The 22,701-nt window shown below is 32.9% G+C and overlaps 2 protein-coding genes across 2 annotated transcripts; both read left to right on the plus strand.

Annotated features, from left to right (window-relative positions):
- The first annotated feature begins 246 nt into the window (after positions 1 to 246).
- On the plus strand, positions 247 to 16,001 carry LOC140054669 (uncharacterized protein KIAA0930 homolog). The gene is made up of 9 exons (XM_072099744.1): positions 247 to 468; positions 1,888 to 2,027; positions 6,571 to 6,678; positions 7,419 to 7,595; positions 9,653 to 9,793; positions 10,919 to 11,140; positions 11,656 to 11,800; positions 12,050 to 12,178; positions 13,862 to 16,001. The coding sequence occupies exons 1-9, from the start codon at positions 357 to 359 to the stop codon at positions 13,897 to 13,899; spliced, it is 1,212 nt and encodes a 403-aa protein (XP_071955845.1). The 5' UTR covers positions 247 to 356; the 3' UTR covers positions 13,900 to 16,001.
- A 231-nt stretch (positions 16,002 to 16,232) lies between these two features.
- On the plus strand, positions 16,233 to 21,837 carry LOC140055687 (uncharacterized). The gene is made up of 8 exons (XM_072101053.1): positions 16,233 to 16,320; positions 16,726 to 16,812; positions 16,966 to 17,068; positions 17,331 to 17,398; positions 17,668 to 17,737; positions 17,939 to 18,010; positions 18,292 to 18,657; positions 18,969 to 21,837. The coding sequence occupies exons 1-8, from the start codon at positions 16,304 to 16,306 to the stop codon at positions 20,721 to 20,723; spliced, it is 2,538 nt and encodes an 845-aa protein (XP_071957154.1). The 5' UTR covers positions 16,233 to 16,303; the 3' UTR covers positions 20,724 to 21,837.
- Positions 21,838 to 22,701: the final 864 nt, after the last annotated feature.

The raw sequence follows: 22,701 nt of genomic DNA on the forward strand, positions 1-22,701 counted from the left end.
TTTTTTTTGAGTGGGAGTTTACAATCTTGACGGTATAAAACCTAGAACCAAGCCGTAAACATAGGCTATGGTTCTGGTTATGATAATTATAATAATGTTATGAAAACTTGTAAAAAAGAGTTTTTGAGTAATTTACAGGTTTATTTATCATGGTGGTCTGACTGAACCAGAAATCGTAATATCGCCCCCAACGACTCAAACCTAACTGGACGACTTAACCTTTAACTCTGCCTAGCTGGTGGTGAAAAAAAAGAGGCGGAGTGCAGTGGAGTTGTGGTGGTGGATGGAAAACAACATTTCGTAAGGCGAAGGGAAAGTTAGCCAAAACAAAACGGGTTTTAAATTTGACGTGTAACATGGCAGCTTCAGGGCGTAAGCCACGAAGACAAAGTTCGTTTCATCAAATGATTTCTGACATTATATCTGAACGGAAAAAAGATAAACAAGGTGCAACATGCGATGATTTGGGTAGGTAAACATCATCCTTCTCTTCTGCTTGGCCTACCTGTGTTGTGAACTACAGTACCTCACCTGGCCGGTTGGTCCGAGAGGTGTCCAGGAGGTTTTAGATTAGATCATTTCGGCCGCTAGTCCTTTCGGCCGCCGGTTGTAGAAACAAACACCTAAATTCATGGCGCGCCATTTTCGTCAAAAACTTTTTTATTGAATAAAAGTGGATTAAAAAAAATACATTTTTGTAACATGAAAAATCTGCAACCAATCAGAACTTAGGCATGTTCGATTCATGTATATATTATAGGGGGTGTCACGAAAGCTCAGACCACGAAAGCTCAGACCCCCTAAGACCTAAGATCACGAAAGCTAAGACCCAACACCTAAGATTACAAATACTAAGATATACTACAGCTTAAAAACAATACTTGTTTATCCATACATAATTTTAAACACAGTAGGTTTCATTTATTACCATAAATATAATTTAATACTACCGCAAAACATAGATAAACTCACATTATTTTCGCCCGTTGAGTAAATGTATATTTTTTCTTTACAACAAACAAACTTGACGGGTTGTTTGTTGGTATATATTTACTCCATTGTGTTGCTTCAGAGGATGTTTTTCTTACGCACCTGCCTTTCTTGTATTTTGACTCCAAATTTGTTGACTAACTTTATCCTGAACACCACACTTTAAAATTAGGACTTATAAGTACTTTCAGAAGGAGAAACACATAATAACAAATAAATAAATCCTTTAAATTGATGATTTTACAGATGTGTTTCTTTGTATACTGTAATGTAACTCGTCGAGCTCCCCATGCTCAATGTTTTTGTTTCTATGGAGCGCCAAAAGAGCAACAATAATAGTACAAGTATAAAAATAGAAAGAAAACGAAACAAAAAACTTATCATGATTTTTAAATTAAAATTTATTTGCCAGTATTTATGTCTTCGTACTTGTATGATTATACTATTATCATTACAATTTTAATTTTACATTGTTCCATCCACACTGTAGATGGACTCCACAGAGTTTTCAGCCCTCTATATAATTTTTGCTCTTTTGACGTTCCATAGAAACAAAAACATTGAACATGGCCCATGGGGTAGGCCTACTGTACTGTAGGCTAGTCATTTTGTGTGCGAGAAAAACGTCTGTAAAATCATCAATTTAAAAATGTATTTGTTACTTTATATGTGATTCTTTTTCATGAAAGTGCCAATTCTAAGGTGTGGTATTCAGAATAAATGTTGGGAGTTAAAATACAAGGCAGGTGCGAAAGATAAATATTTGTAATCTTAGGTGTTGGGTCTTAGCTTTCGTGATCTTAGGTCTTAGGGGGTCTGAGCTTTCGTGGTCTGAGCTTTCGTGACACCCATATTATAGGCCCTATTATGTTTATGGCTAATAATTTGCATTCCCAGGTGGTTATGTGTTAATGGATGTAAACTGCTTCTGGACAAAAATCTTTGCAGAACATTTTTTGGAGAAGGTTGACGATCAAGGAGATGACATGTTATTTTTTGTGAGGAGGAAAGAATTCAAAACTCGTAACGAAGCTCAGGTACAAACATAAATATTTATTATTAATTTGATTATTTAATTTCAATATCATTGTCATCAGCTATTTGAAGGCCAATTTAAACAGATAAAGGTAATAAAAATATAGAATCTATGTTTTTCCTTATCACCATTTTTACACGCAACGCGTAGTGGACGGTTGGTTTCCGGTCGGGATAGACACAATACCACTCGTCGGCTTAAATTGGCCTTAACTCTTTGTTGTTGTATAACCGCTTAGTCCAATGCCACCAGAACTGTACTGTGAAATTACAAATTTCACTCATTCCTTGTTGAACTTTTATCGCAGTGTTATGTAATCATACTGATGAAGTTACACCATCTTAGTTCATAATTATTTATGTTACAAAAACCTTCCAGTTAGCTTGAATAGAAAATTATAAATCCATATCTTTTGTTAAACGTTGACAATTGTTGATTTGTGCACTGTTCAAAATGAAACGTCAATAAAAATTATTCTGCAGGAAATATTAAAATTGATGATGCCTCAGGGTTCCTTTTACGGCCGTGGAAAGAGTCATCGATGCATCTATTGTATCTGTACAATTATTGATTATTCTAATAATAGTGTAGGATGGGATATTATTATAGTAACTACAGTACCTACTTTAAATGAGCATATTTTGGAAAAAATATCTAAACCTCATTTATTTATTCTCAGCAAATTTTGTCTTTTAATCATTTTGTTTGTGTGTTTCTTTTTAGCCAGTTCACTACTCCTTTTAATACCGGGTTTAATACCCATACAATATTTTTCAATATTTTGTCCCAAAAGAATTTGGAAGGCCAGGTAATATTTTGAAGTTTATATGATTTAAATGTGTTCTTTATCAAAAATCTGTACTAGAAAGGTATAATGTCAAATGAAAATTAATCTTAAATTCTAAAATCAAATAAGCGTGGTAAACATTAAATAAACATTAATTATTCAACTGGAATATTAAACACATCAATTTTGATTTTTTTTATATTGATTTTAAGATAATACAAACATGGTGAAGTAAATGATGAATGTCAAGAGATGACTTTAATTTTACAGTTCATAATTTTTTTAATTAATGGTTTATTATTATTTTTTTTTCTTCTTTTTTACCAACACTAAGTGTGTACAGGTAAGGTTTTTGACATCTTTTTAAATTGGGTTTTTGGATATTTTTGGTGAAATACTTTTTCATTCATTAATTTTTAGCATTATATAGATGTTTGTCTGACAATCTGTACAATCTATTTAATTTTGGTGGTGGTTAAATCAGTATCGCACATTCACAATTTAATAGTTCACTTTTAGTTTTTTACCAAATTTCTTTATTGTTATAAATAAATGTGGTGAAAATCAGTGAAATAAAATGGTATTACTTAAAAAGTTATTTATTTCAATATTTCTAATAATATACACTTTTATTATCAATAATTATCTATTTGACCGACTTCTTTATAATATATTCACCTTTTTAGACTGTTTTGTAATTTACTTTTAGCTTTAAAATTACCTTTAGAGAGTATAACTTAATCGCCTTTGTTATAGCAAAATGATTTCTTAAGGCCAAAATCATTAATCATTGCTTTCTATGGAACACTAGTAAATTACATATTATACTTTAGTGTTATTATATGTTGCTGCTGATGAACAAAATTCAAGAATCAAAATGTATGATTCCATCTGTAAATAGGAACAAGTTAGATCATTGAGATATAAAATTAGATTTGCTCCATTGTTGTTAATTCATTGAGCGTATGCTACAGAAGACTTGTAACATTTTTACAGTTCGAAGACTGTTTGGAAATTGGAAACATGTTCGCAAACCTAATTATTGAATTGTTTGTGATGCAATGACTGGCCTGAGGGTCAAGTTTGGAATTGTGGTTATTCTTCTTAGAATATGTATTTTTGCATTTCTTTTTATTGCTAATAAAGAAATGAAAACGAAATGACTTATTAGAATCAATTTAGAAATGAGTGAGTTGGAGGAGCCATCTTAATCTACTGTGCTGCAGTATTAGTAGATTGACAGAATATCTTGTTTACTATAGCGTTAAAGTTCATTAACAGCTGAGTTCAGTAACATGTCAAGTTTTGTAATTAAATATTGATCTGCAATGCTCATTCAATTTAATCTAGTATCCAGGTTATTTAGTTATACTCAACTGACACCACGTTCTTTATGCCACTTTAATGATGTAAAAACAGTGACAGCTACATACTTTATTATTCAAAGAAAAGAATCACTGTATCTAAAGCTCTGTTTACACTATGTATGTAGGCCTACTATTCCCATATATGGACATGATGTCATATCACTACCATATTTAGGCATATCACTACCATATTTGGGCACATCACACTTTTTTGTGTTTGTTAGTTGATAGTGTACAGTGGCGGATCCAGGGGGGTGGCGCCCCTCCCCCCACCCCTATAAATCTGGGGGGAAAAATTATCCTACCATAAGGGAAAAAAAATAAAAAATCGGGAAAAGAAGCGTAAAAAAGAGTAAAACTTTCACTTTTGATTTAAATACATTGTTTCAGCCCCGTGCTAAATTACTTTTTATTAGAGGTCACCATTGCCGTTGCTGTAAATTTCTAAGAGTTGCGAAATGAATACCTATTTTCACCAGAAAAATAAACGCATTTTGGTCCCCGGATGTAACATGATATTGACGAGTGTATCGTACCCATACTCGGGCTCGAACGATTCGTACAAAGGACACCGTCTACCTATTGTTTCGATAGCTGGCAGTCAGCAAGCATAAATAAAAGTCTATATACGTCAAAAATGGAACGCCGTGGTTACCTACAGATCATCATCATAGAGGATTTGTTAATAATAATATCGTAGGCCTACTGTGGTAACTGTGTAGGCCCTACTGTAGTGTACATTATAGCAACCGATTTTTTTTCTAGGCCACCCACCCAACTGTATCAATACCTATTTATATATTTAATTTCTTCAACAAATTGATGTAAATAAATATTGAGCCATAATAAGCATTAAATTTGCTTCCCCTAGATGGACGTTCGCATTGAACTTGAACGCAATCAAAACTAAATACTGAGTGAATGAAATCGGCAACAAAAATGTTATATCGTCCTGTAATTAGCATTATTATGAGAGTGTCTTTTCCTGCAAATTAGAGGTGCCATTTATCATGAATTTTATGTGCGAGAGTACCATTTCTTCCAGCCATTGGAGGGGCGTCAATTAACAAAGTTCTCTTCACCACCGCAGGTCCTGTCGACGGCCTTGGAAAAGCACCTTTTCCGCCATGTACGTGCAAACGCTGACTTGCGCGAAACGCCCTGTTGTGACGCTTTACTCAAAATAGGCCTATAGGGAAAATGTCACTTTAATAGGCTAGTACCTCAGTTTTCATATTTAAAATATCAATTTTTAATACATTTATTTAACGTGAGAGTGCCTTTTCCGACCATCTAGAGGTTTTACATTTTCAAAATCGCCTAAACTCAGCCCCAACCATGGTGGGGCTCAGGTGTGGATTCTCTACAGTTGCGCCCCCACTTTCACAAAATTCTGGATCCGCCCCTGGTGTAGACAGAACTTTACTTCCATTAAAGAGATGCCTTTAATATAATCAAGTTGATTGGGAAGGAATGGATAAATGGAATGAATGAATAAGATGAATGTATGGATGGGATGAATGTTTTTAATACTTCATTTGTAGCCTACAGTTTCACTCATTAATTAAATTACAATAGTATTTACACAATCTTTGCACTGAAATCAATAAAATAAAATAAGAAAATGAAACTGTCTAATGTGCCAAAACCCTTAGTACACAATTCTGGATTTGCTTCTGAAATGGCGTAAATTTAGCATGAGTTACAAAACAAAACAATTGCACAGACACGCACAGTATTATACCAGCGAATAATGGTGAAATATGGTTGACAATCCAATAGCCCTACTGTTATCGTAAATAGAATTCCTACCAGCAAAAACATTTGATCTACAGTAGCATGTCTGAATACGTTTTATTATACATGCATTGTTGCCAACAGTGTTACTAATGAAACAATAAATTTATAATATGTTTACTATCAAAGTCAATAAAATATACTGCCTAAATGTGGCCATTCTCATTGGACCTGCTGTAAATTATATTTTGTGTTGTTAAAATACACTACAGCAGTTTGTTTACAATCTCAATTTATTTATGTTGTTCTACAGTATCTTACAAATTCTTGTTATTATTGTTTATAACCAGGGATGTATACATATTACCATACCTATCTGATATAAACCTCATTCATGGTACTTTATATATATTATTGTATTATTAACTGGTGGTTTGCAGGCTCTTCTTAAAAGTTCATATCTAAATTGAATGATACCAATGTACCTAATCAGTTGACTATACTAAATTATAGTTTGGTTTCTTCAAGTTGGTAATTTATAGTAAACAAATAATAAAAACTTAGATTTATTGTCTGACAGTTTAATCCTACTTTTTGTTTTGTATTTTCATATGTGAATCTTGGTTTTCGTAAGTGACTTTTTTTTTTATTAGGCATCTATTGAAGTATTCCGTAAGCATGATGCTAAGAACTTACCAAGTCTTGGTGATCCATCGGTAGACTGGGAAGAAACGGTTTACCTCAATTTAATTCTACATCAGGTGAATTTCGGTCAATCAATATAGAGAACTCTGTGACCTTTTTAAGTAGAATTTTAGATAGTATAAATAAAATTAAAATTGTCCCTGTTAGTGAATAAAGTGTAACATGCTTTAAAGTGTAACATGCTTTGTGGTTTTTTTTAATAATGTAGTTAAGAACCTTCCCAGTATATTCCAATAATGTAGTTTAGAACCTTCCCAGTATATTCCAATCATGTAGTTTAGAACCTTCCCAGTATATTCCAATAATGTAGTTTAGAACCTTCCCAGTATATTCCAATAATGTAGTTTAGTACCTTCCCAGTATATTCCAATCATGTAGTTTAGAACCTTCCCAGTATATTCCAATAATGTAGTTTAGTACCTTCCCAGTATATTCCAATAATGTAGTTTAGAATCTTCCCAGTATATTCCAATCATGTAGTTTAGAACCTTCCCAGTATATTCCAATCATGTAGTTTAGAACCTTCCCAGTATATTCCAATCATTTTGATAGCAAAACATTCTTTCCTATAGCATAAATAATACTTAATAGTGCATTTTGAATTATCACATGCAAATATATTTTAACAGACTAAATTTTGAATGACAATGTAAATATTGCTGAATAAATAAATTATGAAATCATTATGTGGCCAGTTGATTAAAACATGATTAATGCAAATAACAGTTATTACATAAAGGCCTGCTGTATAAATTATTACTTTTTAATCCAACAATTGCTATTTTAATACTTGCAGTTTGATTACATCTTAACTTGTGCTGTTTGTACCAAAAACGACGGTAAACTTCAAGTTTTTCATAGTTCCAACAAACAAGTCTTTGCCTCGCCGTCAAAACGCAGGATGGATCGCAAAGGCGTCGAGCCTCAAGTTTCGTATCCGAACATTTTTTTTCTAATTGATAATTATGATGAGGTAAGTTATAACAGTTTGCGTTTTATCACATTAAGGATGTAGTGTCCCCAAAAACAAGAAAAATGAAGAAATAAAATCAGACTTTAAATAGGCCATTTTGCAGTTTTAATAGTTATTCACTTCTTTAAAAAAAAAAAGAATGTTAAATTTTAACCAAAAACCAATGTCTGACAGACAATTTAAGTATTTTTTGCTTTAAATTACATTTTTTCAGGTACATAATTTTTTTTTAGATCCAGTTTTTGGTCAAAGTGAATAACTATTATGTGACATTAAAATGACATATTCAAAACATTTTTTTTAGAGGGACAATATATCTTTAAATATAAAAACTGAATTAATCCATATTGATTCAGATTTTATTTCCTAAGGCACAATGCTTCTTACTGCTTTATCTTTCTAATTTATATAATCCTGTAAAAGTACAGCCATCCATTCCATTATTAGAATTAACCTGATGTTTATATTTACCTCTTTCATGAAACAGTCACGGCAATAAAACATTAACATTTAATTTTTAGTCATTTTATTTATTTATCTCAAATATTTTTAGAACCATTTCACAATTGTTCATACATCCCTCAACATTTAAGTTTCATCTTAAATTGGTTTTCACAACTTTGTGAAATGTCTTTCAGTTCGTGAAAACTAGATTACAAATTGCTTTTCTGCCATTTCACACTCTGTGAAGATTTAATACACCAGAGTACAGTAGTATCAAGTAATAACTTCAATACGATTTTACAGAAAAACTAAAATTAAATTAAAATGTTCTCATAAAAGTTTGATAAAATGTTAAATTTTAAACAAAATTATTGAATTATGTAGGTAATAGTTCTTAAATCTGACAGTAGCATATAACAAACTTAAATTCTCTACATATTCATGGTGTATAAATACCATAAGGCCTACATGGTGTATAAATACCATAAGGCCTACATGGTGTATAAATACCATAAGGCCTACATGGTGTATAAATACCATAAGGCCTACATGGTGTATAAATACCATAAGGCCTACATGGTGTATAAATACCATAAGGCCTACATGGTGTATAAATACCATAAGGCCTACATGGTGTATAAATACCATAAGGCCTACATGGTGTATAAATACCATAAGGCCTACATGGTGTATAAATACCATTTGTATAGATTAAATATTTTAGTATAAAGGAAACTTTTCTATTAAAAATGGTTCAAGAAATCATAAAAGTAGGTACTTAAAAAAGCAATGTTTTGAAATTCCTTTTACATAGTACTTTAAAAACTAAATTATTACGTTTACTTGAATTTACTAGTGGTTGCATCTTACGGGACTCATTACATTTTGAAATGTAAAGGTTTTTGAATTTCGATGACAACTGTTAAGCATGTGCTTATGTCTGGATAATTGGTTTGTTTGGCTATTTAGATATGAGTTGATATCTTGAGATGAGATCGATAACACATCAAGATGTATCGTCAACATCCCAAAACCAATTACAACATTGAATTCAGAACGTAAACATATCAAATTGCATATCTGTATTTTTATAGCGTTGTTAAAGTCACCAACCAGAAAACCAATTATAATATACAGTTGTACCATAAAATTGCAGTAATGTTGTTAAGCAAGCAGAATTTGGGTCAAGTTTGGGGAATAAAATGTTGTGGGTTGCCTAAGTACCGGATTTTATATAATAATATTTGATAAGCTGAAGCTGTGTTGCTGGAACTCTCATCATTTATTTTACTATCGTGTAATTTGTTTAATTATTTTTCCACAACTAACTGTGCTTTGTAATCTTGTTGTTATAAGAGGATTTGTAGTTTGCAAATTAAATTTCTTCCTCCGTTGATAAATCCTTGTGCAATTAAATTTGCAGTGTAAATTTGTATTCTGGTGTAATAAGACTAAATCTATTGCAGTGCAATATTGGAACGGTCAATTCGGTCATTGTTTATCGGTCATTGGCTCAATATATCATGGTCATTGAATTTCCATACTATTGTTCATACTAATGTCAATACATTGTATTTTCTTAACAAAATTTACTAATGTTAATTTTTTGACAGGTGTTTAGTGGAATGAAGGTACAAGCCACTCAGATGGTTTGTGTAGAATTAGTTGCCAACGAACGTCACGGATCCTTTCGTAGTGTTGTCTTCCTTGGTTGTGTTAGATATGAAGCACTCAAACGCGTCTATGAGAATCGGGTAAGTATAGTTTTAAAAGTAAAAATTTTTCTTTAAACCAAATTGGCTATAATCGTCTGAAAGTTCGCAGTGATCTAATGGCAACACTGCCCTCACACTTAATTATTAACACGGCTCTGAAACTGGTATCTGAGTAGATGAATCCGAGTTTTAATCTCAATTTGGTGAACTTTAACATGGTTACTGTACTACAGTTACTGTCTACTGTAGACAAACTTTATGTGACAAAAATATGTGATGTGCCCATATATGGACAAAATGATGTCATATCACTACCATGTATTTGGGCATGCCATAATTGATAATACTTTTTCTGTCAAACTAGTTTGATATTGTAGACATAGCTTAACAGACAACTTTGTTGTTTGTACTAATCAACATGGCTGAAGATGTCTCCATGACGGTTCCAGTTCATTTCTATTATAGGAAAGTTGTTAAAAACTGTAATGACATTAGGAAATCCATCACCCCCAGGTGGTCGTGATTCATGTGCAATGTCTTTATTAAATTCTTTATTGATTCTGCCTCTGGTACAACGTTTCATATAAAAACTTATTGACTTAACATATCATATTCCTTTGGGAGTATCAGTAACTTAAGTTAAGACATCACTCTTCTTATACATGTATCATACTTAAGTTAAGACATCACAGTAATTCATGTACCAGACTTTATCTCCAAATAAACTGCAATGTATTTAAAATAATAAAAATTAGAAAAATTACATTAAATTTTGCATCGAGTCTTTCAAAAAGTTCATTGTAATCTTTAGTATAATCAATATTCTTTCTTGTCCTTATGTATGCAATGGCTTACAAAGTAAAATCATTTCATATTAAGCATGTACTTAATTATAAAGCAGGTGAAGTCTATTTCAATCATTATAATCAAGTAGCTACTTTCAATTTGCCTTTCAGCCTCACTTTCAATTTGCCTTTCAGCCTCACTTTCAATTTGCCTTTCAGTCTCACTTTTAATTTAACATCTATTCCTACTTACTATGGTTGTTACATTTTAATGTTTGCTAATGTTGTATTTTTTTTAATCCTTACATTAACATTAACAAAGAGCTTTACATTAAACCGATCATCATTTTATTTGTTTCTATGTTTTCTTCATTTTTAGGCAACAATGACGTCTAAAATGGTTGAGAAGGTTCCTATGAGATTCTTTCAAGGGGCGCATGGTAGAATTGAGTTTATTAGAATGAAGGGACCAGAGGGTAAAGGTCATGCAGAGATGGCGGTCAGTCGGTATAGAAGGAGGTTGTCCAAAGATGGTAGCTATGACGATTATAGTACAGGTAGCGAAGGCAGTGGATGTAATAGTGTTACAAATTCTCCGGAGGTAATCATTTTTTGAGGTTTTTTCCATAAAAATGTAAATAAAAAACATTTAATTTTATTTATAAGATTAAAAGTAAAAACAGAGAAAAAAGTCCTTCTTTTATATTAAGTAATTAATTTACAAAATAAATTTTGTTTAAATACACATATGAAATTTAATATTTTAGAACTCTGAAACTTGAAAAATGTAGTATTATAATTTACTTAAATCTACAACTCAGCTACCAAACAGCCAAATTAGTTTTATTTTGCTGTATGCAAAATATTTAGTCGTAGCCTTTAAAATGTGATTTATGAAGGCTTGAATGCAGGAAAATGTCAAGTTTGTATCACAGTATTAATTTGTCAGGTTTAAGATAAGGTAATGAATAATGAATGCTACTGTCTGTACATAAATAAAACAATGCAGTTAATATCTGATGCGTTTTATCAACAATTCATAACATTTGCAAATCAATTTTTAATATATTCTTGCTTTTTTGCAACATTTTAAGTCCTTTTTTTTTTTAAATATAGAAGATCCGTTATTCAAGCTCTTGCAACTCGTCCCCCATTCCTCAACTAAGGAATGGTTTAAAGAAGTCCAGTTCAGATAGCGGCATGTTGTTTGAGCTCACTAGAGAATCCAACGATTTACCAGAACGACAACGAAAACTTTCAAGTAAGAATTTGATTATTATTATATTTGAATTATATATCATCGGTATATATATATTAATCTAAAAGCAAATTACTGAAAAAATGACATTGAGTTATAAAAACAAATAATTATCATAATGTCCATTGAATGGAAAGATTATTCTCCCATTCAACTGAAAACATTCATTATTTTTGCAGCAAATAACATTTATACCTTAAAATATATCAGCCTAAAATGTTGCTTTTATTTAGTTTGTTTGTTCAAATTCAGATCCTAATGTAAAACTGACACGTCAGGGCTCAGACGCATTACAGTGGTTAAAACGAAGAACTTCCAAAGAACATATATTGAATGCTCATTTGACGTATGTCACCCTGCCTTGGCATCGCATCATAGCAGGTAAGACATCCAAAGAACATATTATATTGAATGCTCATTTGACGTACGTCACACTGCCTTGGCATCGCATCATAGCAGGTAAGACATCCAAAGAACATATATTGAATGCTCATTTGACGTACGTCACACTGCCTTGGCATCGCATCATAGCAGGTAAGACATTCAAAGAACATATATTGAATGCTCATTTAACATATGTCCCCCTGCCTTGGCATTGCATCATAGCAGGTAAGACATTCAAAGAACTTTATTTTGAATGCTCATTTAACATATGTCACACTACCTTGGCATTGCATCATAGCAGGTAAGACATTCAAAGAACTTTATATTGAATGCTCATTTAACATATGTCACACTGCCTTGGCATCGCATCATAGCAGGTAAGACATCCAAAGAACATATATTGAATGCTCATTTAACATATGTCACACTGCCTTGGCATCGCATCATAGCAGGTAAGACATCCAAAGAACATATATTGAATGCTCATTTGACGTACGTCACACTGCCTTGGCATCGCATCATAGCAGGTAAGACATCCAAAGAACATATATTGAATGCTCATTTAACATATGTCACACTGCCTTGGCATCGCATCATAGCAGGTAAGACATCCAAAGAACATATATTGAATGCTCATTTAACATATGTCACACTGCCTTGGCATCGCATCATAGCAGGTAAGACATCCAAAGAACATATATTGAATGCTCATTTGACGTACGTCACACTGCCTTGGCATCGCATCATAGCAGGTAAGACATCCAAAGAACATATATTGAATGCTCATTTAACATATGTCACACTGCCTTGGCATCGCATCATAGCAGGTAAGACATCCAAAGAACATATATTGAATGCTCATTTGACGTACGTCACACTGCCTTGGCATCGCATCATAGCAGGTAAGACATCCAAAGAACATATATTGAATGCTCATTTAACATATGTCACACTGCCTTGGCATCGCATCATAGCAGGTAAGACATCCAAAGAACATATATTGAATGCTCATTTGACGTACGTCACACTGCCTTGGCATCGCATCATAGCAGGTAAGACATCCAAAGAACATATATTGAATGCTCATTTGACGTACGTCACACTGCCTTGGCATCGCATCATAGCAGGTAAGACATTCAAAGAACTTTATATTGAATGCTCATTTAACATAATATGTCACCCTGCCTTGGCATCGCATCATAGCAGGTAAGACATTCAAAGAAATTTATATTGAATGCTCATTTAACATATGTCACCCTGCCTTGGCATTGCATCATAGCAGGTAAGACATTCAAAGAACGTATATTGAATGCTCATTTGACTTACGTCACACTGCCTTGGCATCGCATCATAGCAGGTAAGACATTCAAAGAACTTTATATTGAATGCTCATTATGTCACCCTGCCTTGGCATCGCATCATAGCAGGTAAGACATCAAATGCTTGTTTTTAATCTTTTATTTGTACTCTCCCTGTTTGTTTTTGTTTATTTATTTGATCAGCATAATATCAATACAATTAATAACATACAATACAACAAAGAAATAAAAAATTCTGGGCAGAGGAAGCTTAAGCAAACTATCACTGGGTATTACTAAAATGAGAAGCTACCTTCATCAGAACTATTTTACTTGGTTTTATGAGAAGCATTTCATAATACTCTTCCATTTTGGTTTTCAGATGTTTTAGAAGTTCGACATGAACCTGTTCTAAGCTGAGTATTACATGTCAAAGGTCAAAGTAAACATCAATAATTGGGTGATCAATAGGTGGAGATGTAATAACAAGATTGGTGATTTAGCAGACAGCAAGTTCTTTCTTCAGTAAACATTCCAACTTTGAATAAAGTTGTTTAATTGCCAAGCTAAGTCCTGTAGAACTCTACCCGGAGACTTCATAAAGTAATTACCAAATTTGGGCCACACAGTTCACATGTTCGAACAAATTGCTGTTTATTGATTATAAATAAATAAACGGTAATTAATATAAGTTAAAGTCAAACAAGTTTATATAAATGAATGAAGATAGGTGTACCGACAGCTATACTCAAATAACCTATAACACAAGATTCTATACTAATAAACAGCTCTATTAACAGCAAATTATTAATATTCAGTGATATAGCCGCCAGAAATAAAGTGGTCTGGTTTTTGCAAGAAAAGGGAACAATCTCTGAAGCAAATAGGTTGTCAAAGGCCTTTTTGAAAATGTGGTCAGGTTGAAACCATACCAAATGTACTGGTGGCTACGGCCCTGTTAACAGTGGATTTGTAGGAGAAGATATGTGAAGGTGTATTAGTTGAAGTTTTGTTAGTGTTTCATGTGGTCTAAACAAATTAGATTTCATTTGAATAAACAATATTTTATTAGGAATAAAGTATGTATACAAAAAGAACATTATGTTGCTAATGGCTTGGTGGTTACATGATGAATGTGACAAGGTAATATGCACATTTAAAATGTATGAGATGTCAGAAGAAATGTTTCACAGGTTACAACATGTTATAGAGCACAAAGTATTGAATGTGATTGAAATAAGATCGTTCTTATTTGAATATAAGAATTTTAAAGATTATACCACTATGTGGTTGCTTATATTATAAGTGGATTTATAAAATTTAAAATCTTTCAAATATAATAGATTTATTCTGAAGTACTAGGTATTCTAGGAGAAATATTTTTCTAATTGTAAATTGATGTTCAAAGTATTTTGTAATTGGGTTGCATCTCTTTTTGTCTGCTTGAGAGTAAAGAATCTTTATATTTTATATATGTCCTATTACTACATAGTAAATGGTTAAGCTAGTGGTTTGTACTCATAAACTGTGTATTAAATATAGACAGGTTATCTTCACTATATAATTATTTTACTTTATTATGTTAAAAATATGGTTTGCTCCTTAAATTATTCTACTATTACAATAATAGTATCATGGAGCAGAATTTTATCACATCACAACTCTAAAGGAACAACCAAAACCTAGATTTTATTATACATTTTTTATTCGGGAAGTACTGTGGTACAAGTTATTACACATTAAGGGTATACATCATTGGTGGAGATAACCCAATCCAATGGGTATGAGCCCTCACTGGCTAAACCCAGGGGCCCCAGAGCTTAGATTTACGTACATTTGTTGTATTTACTATTATTTATAATGTTTTGACCAATACATACACCATCTCCATACATACACTGTATGCTATTCCAAGTATGAACGATGGTTTATAGCAGGGCGGATCTTCATGTAATTCCTCTCCCTCTTTTAAAAAAAACCAAAATGTAATTATTTACTACTTTTCGGTACCAGTATTTTTTACTATTAATATTCAATGATGTAGCCACAAGAAAAGGGAACAATCTCTGAAGCAACAGGGTTGTCAAAGGCATCTGTCAAAAAGTGGTCAGGTTGAAACCTTACCAACTGTACTGGTGGCTACAGCCTTGATATTATATAGCGTTCCCCTGTATGACAAATTCTGAATTTAAATGTTGTGATTATTGTATTATAAGCCACCTGTTTTCTTCCCTAGGCTATTGCTATAGTATACCTGTGGAAAGCTATCACTGCAGCTATGTATAACATTTGGATCTCTTTACCTTCTTTTAGCTACATTCGAATAGTCATTGTATGTATCTGAAATATAAAATTTGATAATATACTGTAACTGGGATTTTATCAATTATCAATGTCTTCCATTCATTAAACATAAATAATGTTTAATTTTAGTGCTTTTCACGTTTTAAAAATTACTTTTATATCACAATTGTGCAATAATCAATTATGTTGTGTTAAATAAATGTAGAGAAAACTTTCTTTTAAAATAAATTAAAATTTATTTGGTAAATTTGGTGAATGAAAATTATTAAAAAAATATTGGTAACAAAATATTTGAAGTTTCTTTCTTACTATTGGTCCAAAGAAAAATAACTTGGGGTACTGTACTTATTGTGGACTACATTGGTATTTGTGTGGCATTCAAATGAACCTGATAAAGAATTTGTCCTTTGTGGCGTGCCATGCCACGACATTGCGTTCCATACCCGCCACTGTAAAATGGGTCAATTTATTGCACAACAACTCTCAATAATCAAAGATAAAAAAGTACTAAAAACCAAATATGGCGAGTTATGAAAGGTAATGTCTTGTAGTTTAGTAAGTTTTGGTTATTACATGTGGTTATAGTTTATAAATCATGTACAATAATGGCTTTTAACAGGTTTTAAAGCTAGGCATACCCTCGGTCGGTGCTAGTGAGTCGACAAGGAAGGATGAGGACCAGAGGACGGTCGAGGAAGGCTTACATATGACATGGTAGGGAGGCTAGGGTCTCTAGGGCCTAGGCTTTAAATACGTGGATCTTGGCTTCCTAGATCTGTAGCAGTCTCTCTCTCTAGGCGTAGCCTAGCCCAGCCCTAGGCCTAGGTAGGCTAGCCTAGAGTATAGTTTACTTTTATCAACATGGAGTAAAGAATTTTTTACTCCATGATCATGCTTTCAATAAAATAAGATTTGTGAATTTACTGACGTTTTGTTTTTTAGTGAAGAAGATCATCAATTAATACAAGAAGAAATTGACATCTTGAATTCAATTTACATTGATGAACTTAAAATAACCAAAAATAACAGGTAATTAAATATGCATAAATGCATTTTATTTATTATTCATTCTCATTTCATAGATTGAAATTAATGTAGCATTTATAGTTGAATTATGCAATCATAAAATGTAAATCCACTGAACTCTAACATTTTGATGGTTTGATTTTCTCTTAATTTCAGTGGAATCACAGAATTTCTTGAAATTGTGATTCATCCTGCAACAGCAGGCCAAGCAGAGCAACAGTATGTGTGCTTGACACTCATTTTACAGATACCAGACAAAGTAAGTTGCATCTCTATACCAAAAAGTGATAAGAACAGCTTTTAAGACCACTTTACAATATCCAAATCCTACCCAGATCATCAGAGCATGGTTAACAGCATCTTATAGTAAATTTGTTAACATATATAAACTTCAATTTAAAGTGTTCTTAACACTGGCTATGTAAACATTATATAAGGCTAAATTAACCCAAAATATTTCAAATTGTTTTACACCTTATAACATCCTAGTCTAATATTGTTATCTTTTATTATGTTAATAGTATCCACATGTAGAACCAAAAATTACCATCAAGAACCCAAGAGGAATATCTGATGAGTTTGTAAACGGGTATGAATATTTATTTTACAAATTCAAATAGTAAATAGACTGAAGTGACTATTGTAATTAAACAAAAATACACCGTTTTTTGTTAGTAATACTAACTAGAGGCTCTGGAACCATTTAAAAACTCCTCATCATTGGACAGATTTAAGTCATTACTTAAAACTTGCTTGTTCTGATCTTTTTTGACTGCACCATGAGCTTTGGAGTGGCGCTATAAAAAATTAACACTCGCCAATAATTGTAAAATTATATAATATCAACTTTATTTTTAGCTTAAAGAAATCACTGGAAGAGTATGCTACTGAGAATTGTGGGAATCAAGTCCTTTTTTCACTCATCCAGGTAAAATATTAGGTTTAGATTTACAAATATGATTTAACAAAAGCTTTATTGATAACTCTAAACATACTTAACTCCCTTTGGTTTAATAAGTAAATTAAAAGTGTTTAATATGACCAAATCGAGCAACCTTAACTCTCAGTCTAAGTTTCAAAGTGTATTTCAAAATTTAATTTATTATAATAATGTTGTTTTATTTCATAGCATGCTAATGATGGTCTAACACACAACAACACACCAAGCTGTGATTGTGCTGTCTGTCTCACTGGTTTCCAGGTACAGTATGTGAAAATCAAAAATAAAATTCAATATTGACATTCTTTGGGAAAGCACTTTTGTTTAAATTATGCATATATACTAAGGCGGTGGATAAGTGGGTTGTTGTGTGAATTGTTACTGTATTTAGGTTCAGTGTTTATTGTATGTGTTGTTGTCAATAAAATGGTTTTAGTTTTTCTATTTGTGGTACTGTAAGCCTACATCCTCAATCTGTTATAATGTGTTTCATACAGTATAATGGAAAATAGAGATTTATTGATAATATTTTGTTTAAACAGGAGGAAGATTCTTTCACAAAAACAGAATGTTACCATTATTTTCATCTAAGTTGTCTTCAAAGGTATATTGATGTTTGCACCAGTGATTATGAGAAAGAAATTGCTGAGATTCAACAGAGCATGCCACAACAGACACCAAAACAACTAGAGATTGTCTGTCCAGTTTGCAGAGAACCAATATCATATCAGAGTGAACAGAACGTTCATGTTGGTTTGATGTCTGATAAAGATGAATTGTTTGTACCAGATGATAATATGAGGAAGTGGCAGGAGAAGATGAAGGAATTGTACAAGAAACAAGCTGATCAAGGTGGCATCATTGACGTGGAAGCAGAAAGCAATAAGTTCCTTTTGGATATTTCAACGGTAAGTGACTAACTATCAAACATTCATTTTTGACTGGCAAACTTTCTGTGTCGTTGTTTGGACTAGCCATCAAAATTAGTAATTATAAGTAAAGTTATTTAGTTCAAAAATTAATCTGTACATAGTACCTAGTACATCTTTCGAGGCGATTAGGAGGTTTACCCCGGTGTACTAGTACACACACACACTGATCATCATAACTGGGCCCTCTGGAAAACCAGTCTTTAACTGAAGAAGAACCGAGTATCATTAAAATATTTCAATTCAATCAATATATTTTATAACTCTATAAACATTCAATTTATATTCAGACCGTTTCAGCTCCTTTAGCAAGTCTGAGACTTCATGATGATAAGAAAACTTCAGCATATAGAGAAAGTGACGAAAGAAATACAAAGGCAACAAAACCAAGAAGAGCAAACAAACATGGCAACACATATAGAGAAAGACAACTAACAAATCAAAGAGAAGAAAGAAGGTTCAGAAAAGAAGAAAATGATGAAGATATAAACAGACAAAGGACAAAGGAATTTAAATCTGACATAAAGAAAAATGAGGAGAATGTTATAGGTAGTGATATGTTGCCAACTGGACAGCTATCTGATGAAAATGATCAGAAAAGAGCTGGAATTCCCTCTGAAAGTTCAATAAATAAAAAAACGGAAGCCAGTGATGCTGATAAAGACGATAAAAACAAAAGTGAATGTGATGCAAAACTAGAAAAAGAGGGAAACAAACAAGATAATTCACTACTAAGTAAGAACTTGCAAGAAACACGTACTAAACAATTCGATAAAAAATATGAGAAAAGTTATAATCACTATAGAACTGATGAAAGAAAAACAAGCCGTTGGCGTAATAAAGATGAATGTAGTTATTTGAATGGTAAACAAACTCGACAAGCTTACTCAGGTGGCAACTCAACTCGATGTGTTAATCCGAAACTTCAAAGTGTATGGGATTCTCCTTCAGCAAATAAAAATACAACAGGTGACAAACAGAATTCAAGTAGTGTTAGAAAAGATCTACATAGTGAAGCTGGTTCTGTAAGTATATGCCACAAATCAAATGAAACTAAAAATGAGCATCCCTGTGAGGTCAAAGATTCAACTAAAGAAACAGATGAAAGTTCAACAGCAAACACCAGAAGTCAACAGTATCATGATCGACCTAGCAGCAGAGATCAACATCATGATCGACCAACCAGCAGAGATCAACATCATGATCGACCAACCAGCAGAGGTCAACATCATGATCGACTAAGCAGCAGAGGTCAACATCATGATCGACCAAGCAGCAGAGGTCAACATCATGATCGACCAAGCAGCAGAGGTCAACATCATGATCGACCAAGCAGCAGAGGTCAACATGATCGACCAAGCAGCAGAGGTCAACATGATCGACCAAGCAGCAGAGGTCAACATCATGTTCGATCAAGCAGCAGAGGTCAACATCATGATCGACCAAGCAGCAGAGGTCAACATCATGATCGACCAGGCAGCAGAGGTCAACAATATGATCGACCAAGCACCAGAAATCAACAACATCATATACCAGGTACCAAAAGTCAACGGCCAAGATCCAGTGGTTCCACAAGAGAAAAGCAACACCATAGTATATCTAGTGAGATTAAGAGCGGTCATCTACTAAATAAAACAAGCAGTACTAGTGACAAAGTTGAAAAAAACAATTGTAATGATGATGAATTAAAACATAATGAACAATTGAAGAGTGATAAGCAAAGTAACAAAGACAAACAATCTGATCATCAAAATTACAGAAGTAGAAATCATTTTCAAAGACAACAACATTCAGATGGCGAACCAAAGAAATTGATCAAAAGTGATAAAAACGATTCTTCGTCAACATCGTTTACTCAAAATAAAAAGAAATGTGATTCAAAAGTAAGCCCAGTAAGTTGTGGGCTAAAGGACATAGCATATAGCATAATAGAAAAGAAATCAGAAACAGACAATACTTCATCTGATATCTTTTTAGACAAAACTTCTGGACCATCTCCAGGGTTTAAATCGAACGTTCCTGTCTTACCTCCTCCTGGTTTCTAGTTACCATATTGTCTCGGGTATAAGCCCATCTGTGAACACAGGCTTATAGGTGGGCTTAATAATGAGAGCTATAGTGGTTTAGCCTTCTATTCTAAACTAGTAAATTTAGGAGTTTTCTCAGGGAAACAAATTGTGCACTATATTTAAACTACACTGCTTCAATAATATATATGAAATTTAAAATGTTTGTGAACATCATGTTAAGGTGAATTTAATTAAATGGAATGTGGAAAGAAGCTTTCAATTGTAATGTTGCAATTCAGTGAGTTTTAAAGAAATGCCGATGGTTGATATCAGTATTTGTCCAGTAAGTTAGAGACTCCATTTCAAAATGTGTATCACATGTGATGCTTGTATCATATGCCAATTCCAAAAACAAGTTCCATGCTAAACATTCTCCGAATATATTGAATTTAAAATATAATTTGAATGTTACAGAATTGTGGCAATTCACTGGACTCCCATGACAACCAGTTTGCCTTCAAATCTGGTCACTCAACCGAATTGTGTATATTTGCTCTTAACAGATTATCGAGCATTACAACAATCATGGTAGCCCAGTTTATTGCTGTTTCTTGGACGCTAGCAAAGCCTTTGATAAAGTGAACCACTGGACACTTTTCAAGACCTTAATTGACAGGCGTACCGCTTCACCTATAGTTAAGATACTGAGGTCATGGTATAGGAATCAGGAATTTGTTGTCAGGTGGGGTAGTTCCGTTTCCGATTCTTTCACTGTAATGGGGTTCGCCAGGGAGGCATTATGTCCCCTCTACTTTACAATGTGTACACTGATCCGTTAACTGTTGAACTGACTAAGTCAAAAGAAGGTTGTGAAATTAACAGTCTTAAACTGAATTGCCTAAGCTTTGCCGATGACTTGGTTTTTTTGGCTCCGTCAGTAGCTGGCTTACAAAGCCTAATTGGACTCTGTGAAGGTTTTGCTAGTGACCATGATATTACTTTTAATGAAACCAAATCCAAATGCTTGCTATTTTGCCCGAAAGTCCGCAACCTCAAAGGTGTTCCACATAATTATGACCTTAAATGGGGCACCTCTAAACGTTGATAATTCAATAACCTATCTTGGCCATGTGATAAGTAATAATCTGAGTGATGAAAGTGAGATCAAACGTCAATATCGATCTATTTGCATTAGGGCCAACTCCCTAAATAGAAAGTTTGGTAAATGTTCTACTACGACTAAATGTTATCTATTTAAAAGTTACTGTGTCAGCATGTACTGTTCAACCTTATGGTGTAGATATAATAAGAGCACTCTGAGATCACTGAAAGTATGTTATAACAATGCCTTACGTTTGCTGCTAAAGCAGCCTAGACATTGTAGTGCAAGCATGATGTTTGTCTTAAATGACGTCCCATCCTTTGATGAATTCATTAGAAAATCTGTTTTTAGTTTTAATAATCGTGTGAACGCAAGTAGTAATTCCTTGATCATGGCCATTAATCGCCACGCGAGGTGCGGGCAAAAAATTTCTATTGATCATACATTCCAATAATTATCGATCTATAGTTTTCCCTGTGTTTCATAATCTTTTGAGATTTTATTTGTTTTACACGAGCTTGTTGAAAATAAGCACTTTCTTATCAGTGGGGGGATAGTTCAAATTACACAGTAAAATCTCTATTCTTTTGTACACAATTTTTGTAAATAGAGAGGCATTTTAAAAAGCAAAGCAAAAGAAAAATAAACGGTGGGGTAAAAAATGTTATCAGATGACTAAATATAGGTAATATAACTTGAATATTGCATTTCTGATATTTTTATTCAACTTCAGATTTTTATTTACATGCTATAGCAAAAATTATCCACCGTATATCCACCATATTTTTTCACCGTCTAGGGAGTCACCAGACATGTTATAACATTAGGTTAATTACCTAACTACTGAAAAAAAGTCTTCCTGGTTTTTATGGAAGAATTTTGCCAAATTTTGATATGATACAAAATTGGAGA

Source organism: Antedon mediterranea, chromosome 7 (assembly GCF_964355755.1).
Source record: "Antedon mediterranea chromosome 7, ecAntMedi1.1, whole genome shotgun sequence".
Lineage (NCBI taxonomy): Eukaryota > Metazoa > Echinodermata > Crinoidea > Comatulida > Antedonidae > Antedon > Antedon mediterranea.

Coding starts and splice junctions, on each gene's coding strand:
- LOC140054669 (XM_072099744.1), top strand. CDS start 357: ATGGCAGCTTCAGGGCGTAAGCCACGAAGACAAAGTTCGTTTCATCAA. Junction 6,679..7,418: donor TCAATTTAATTCTACATCAG/GTGAATTTCGGT, acceptor TAATACTTGCAG/TTTGATTACATCTTAACTTG. Junction 9,794..10,918: donor AACGCGTCTATGAGAATCGG/GTAAGTATAGTT, acceptor CTTCATTTTTAG/GCAACAATGACGTCTAAAAT.
- LOC140055687 (XM_072101053.1), top strand. Junction 17,069..17,330: donor TTTTACAGATACCAGACAAA/GTAAGTTGCATC, acceptor TTATGTTAATAG/TATCCACATGTAGAACCAAA. Junction 18,658..18,968: donor TCCTTTTGGATATTTCAACG/GTAAGTGACTAA, acceptor ATTTATATTCAG/ACCGTTTCAGCTCCTTTAGC.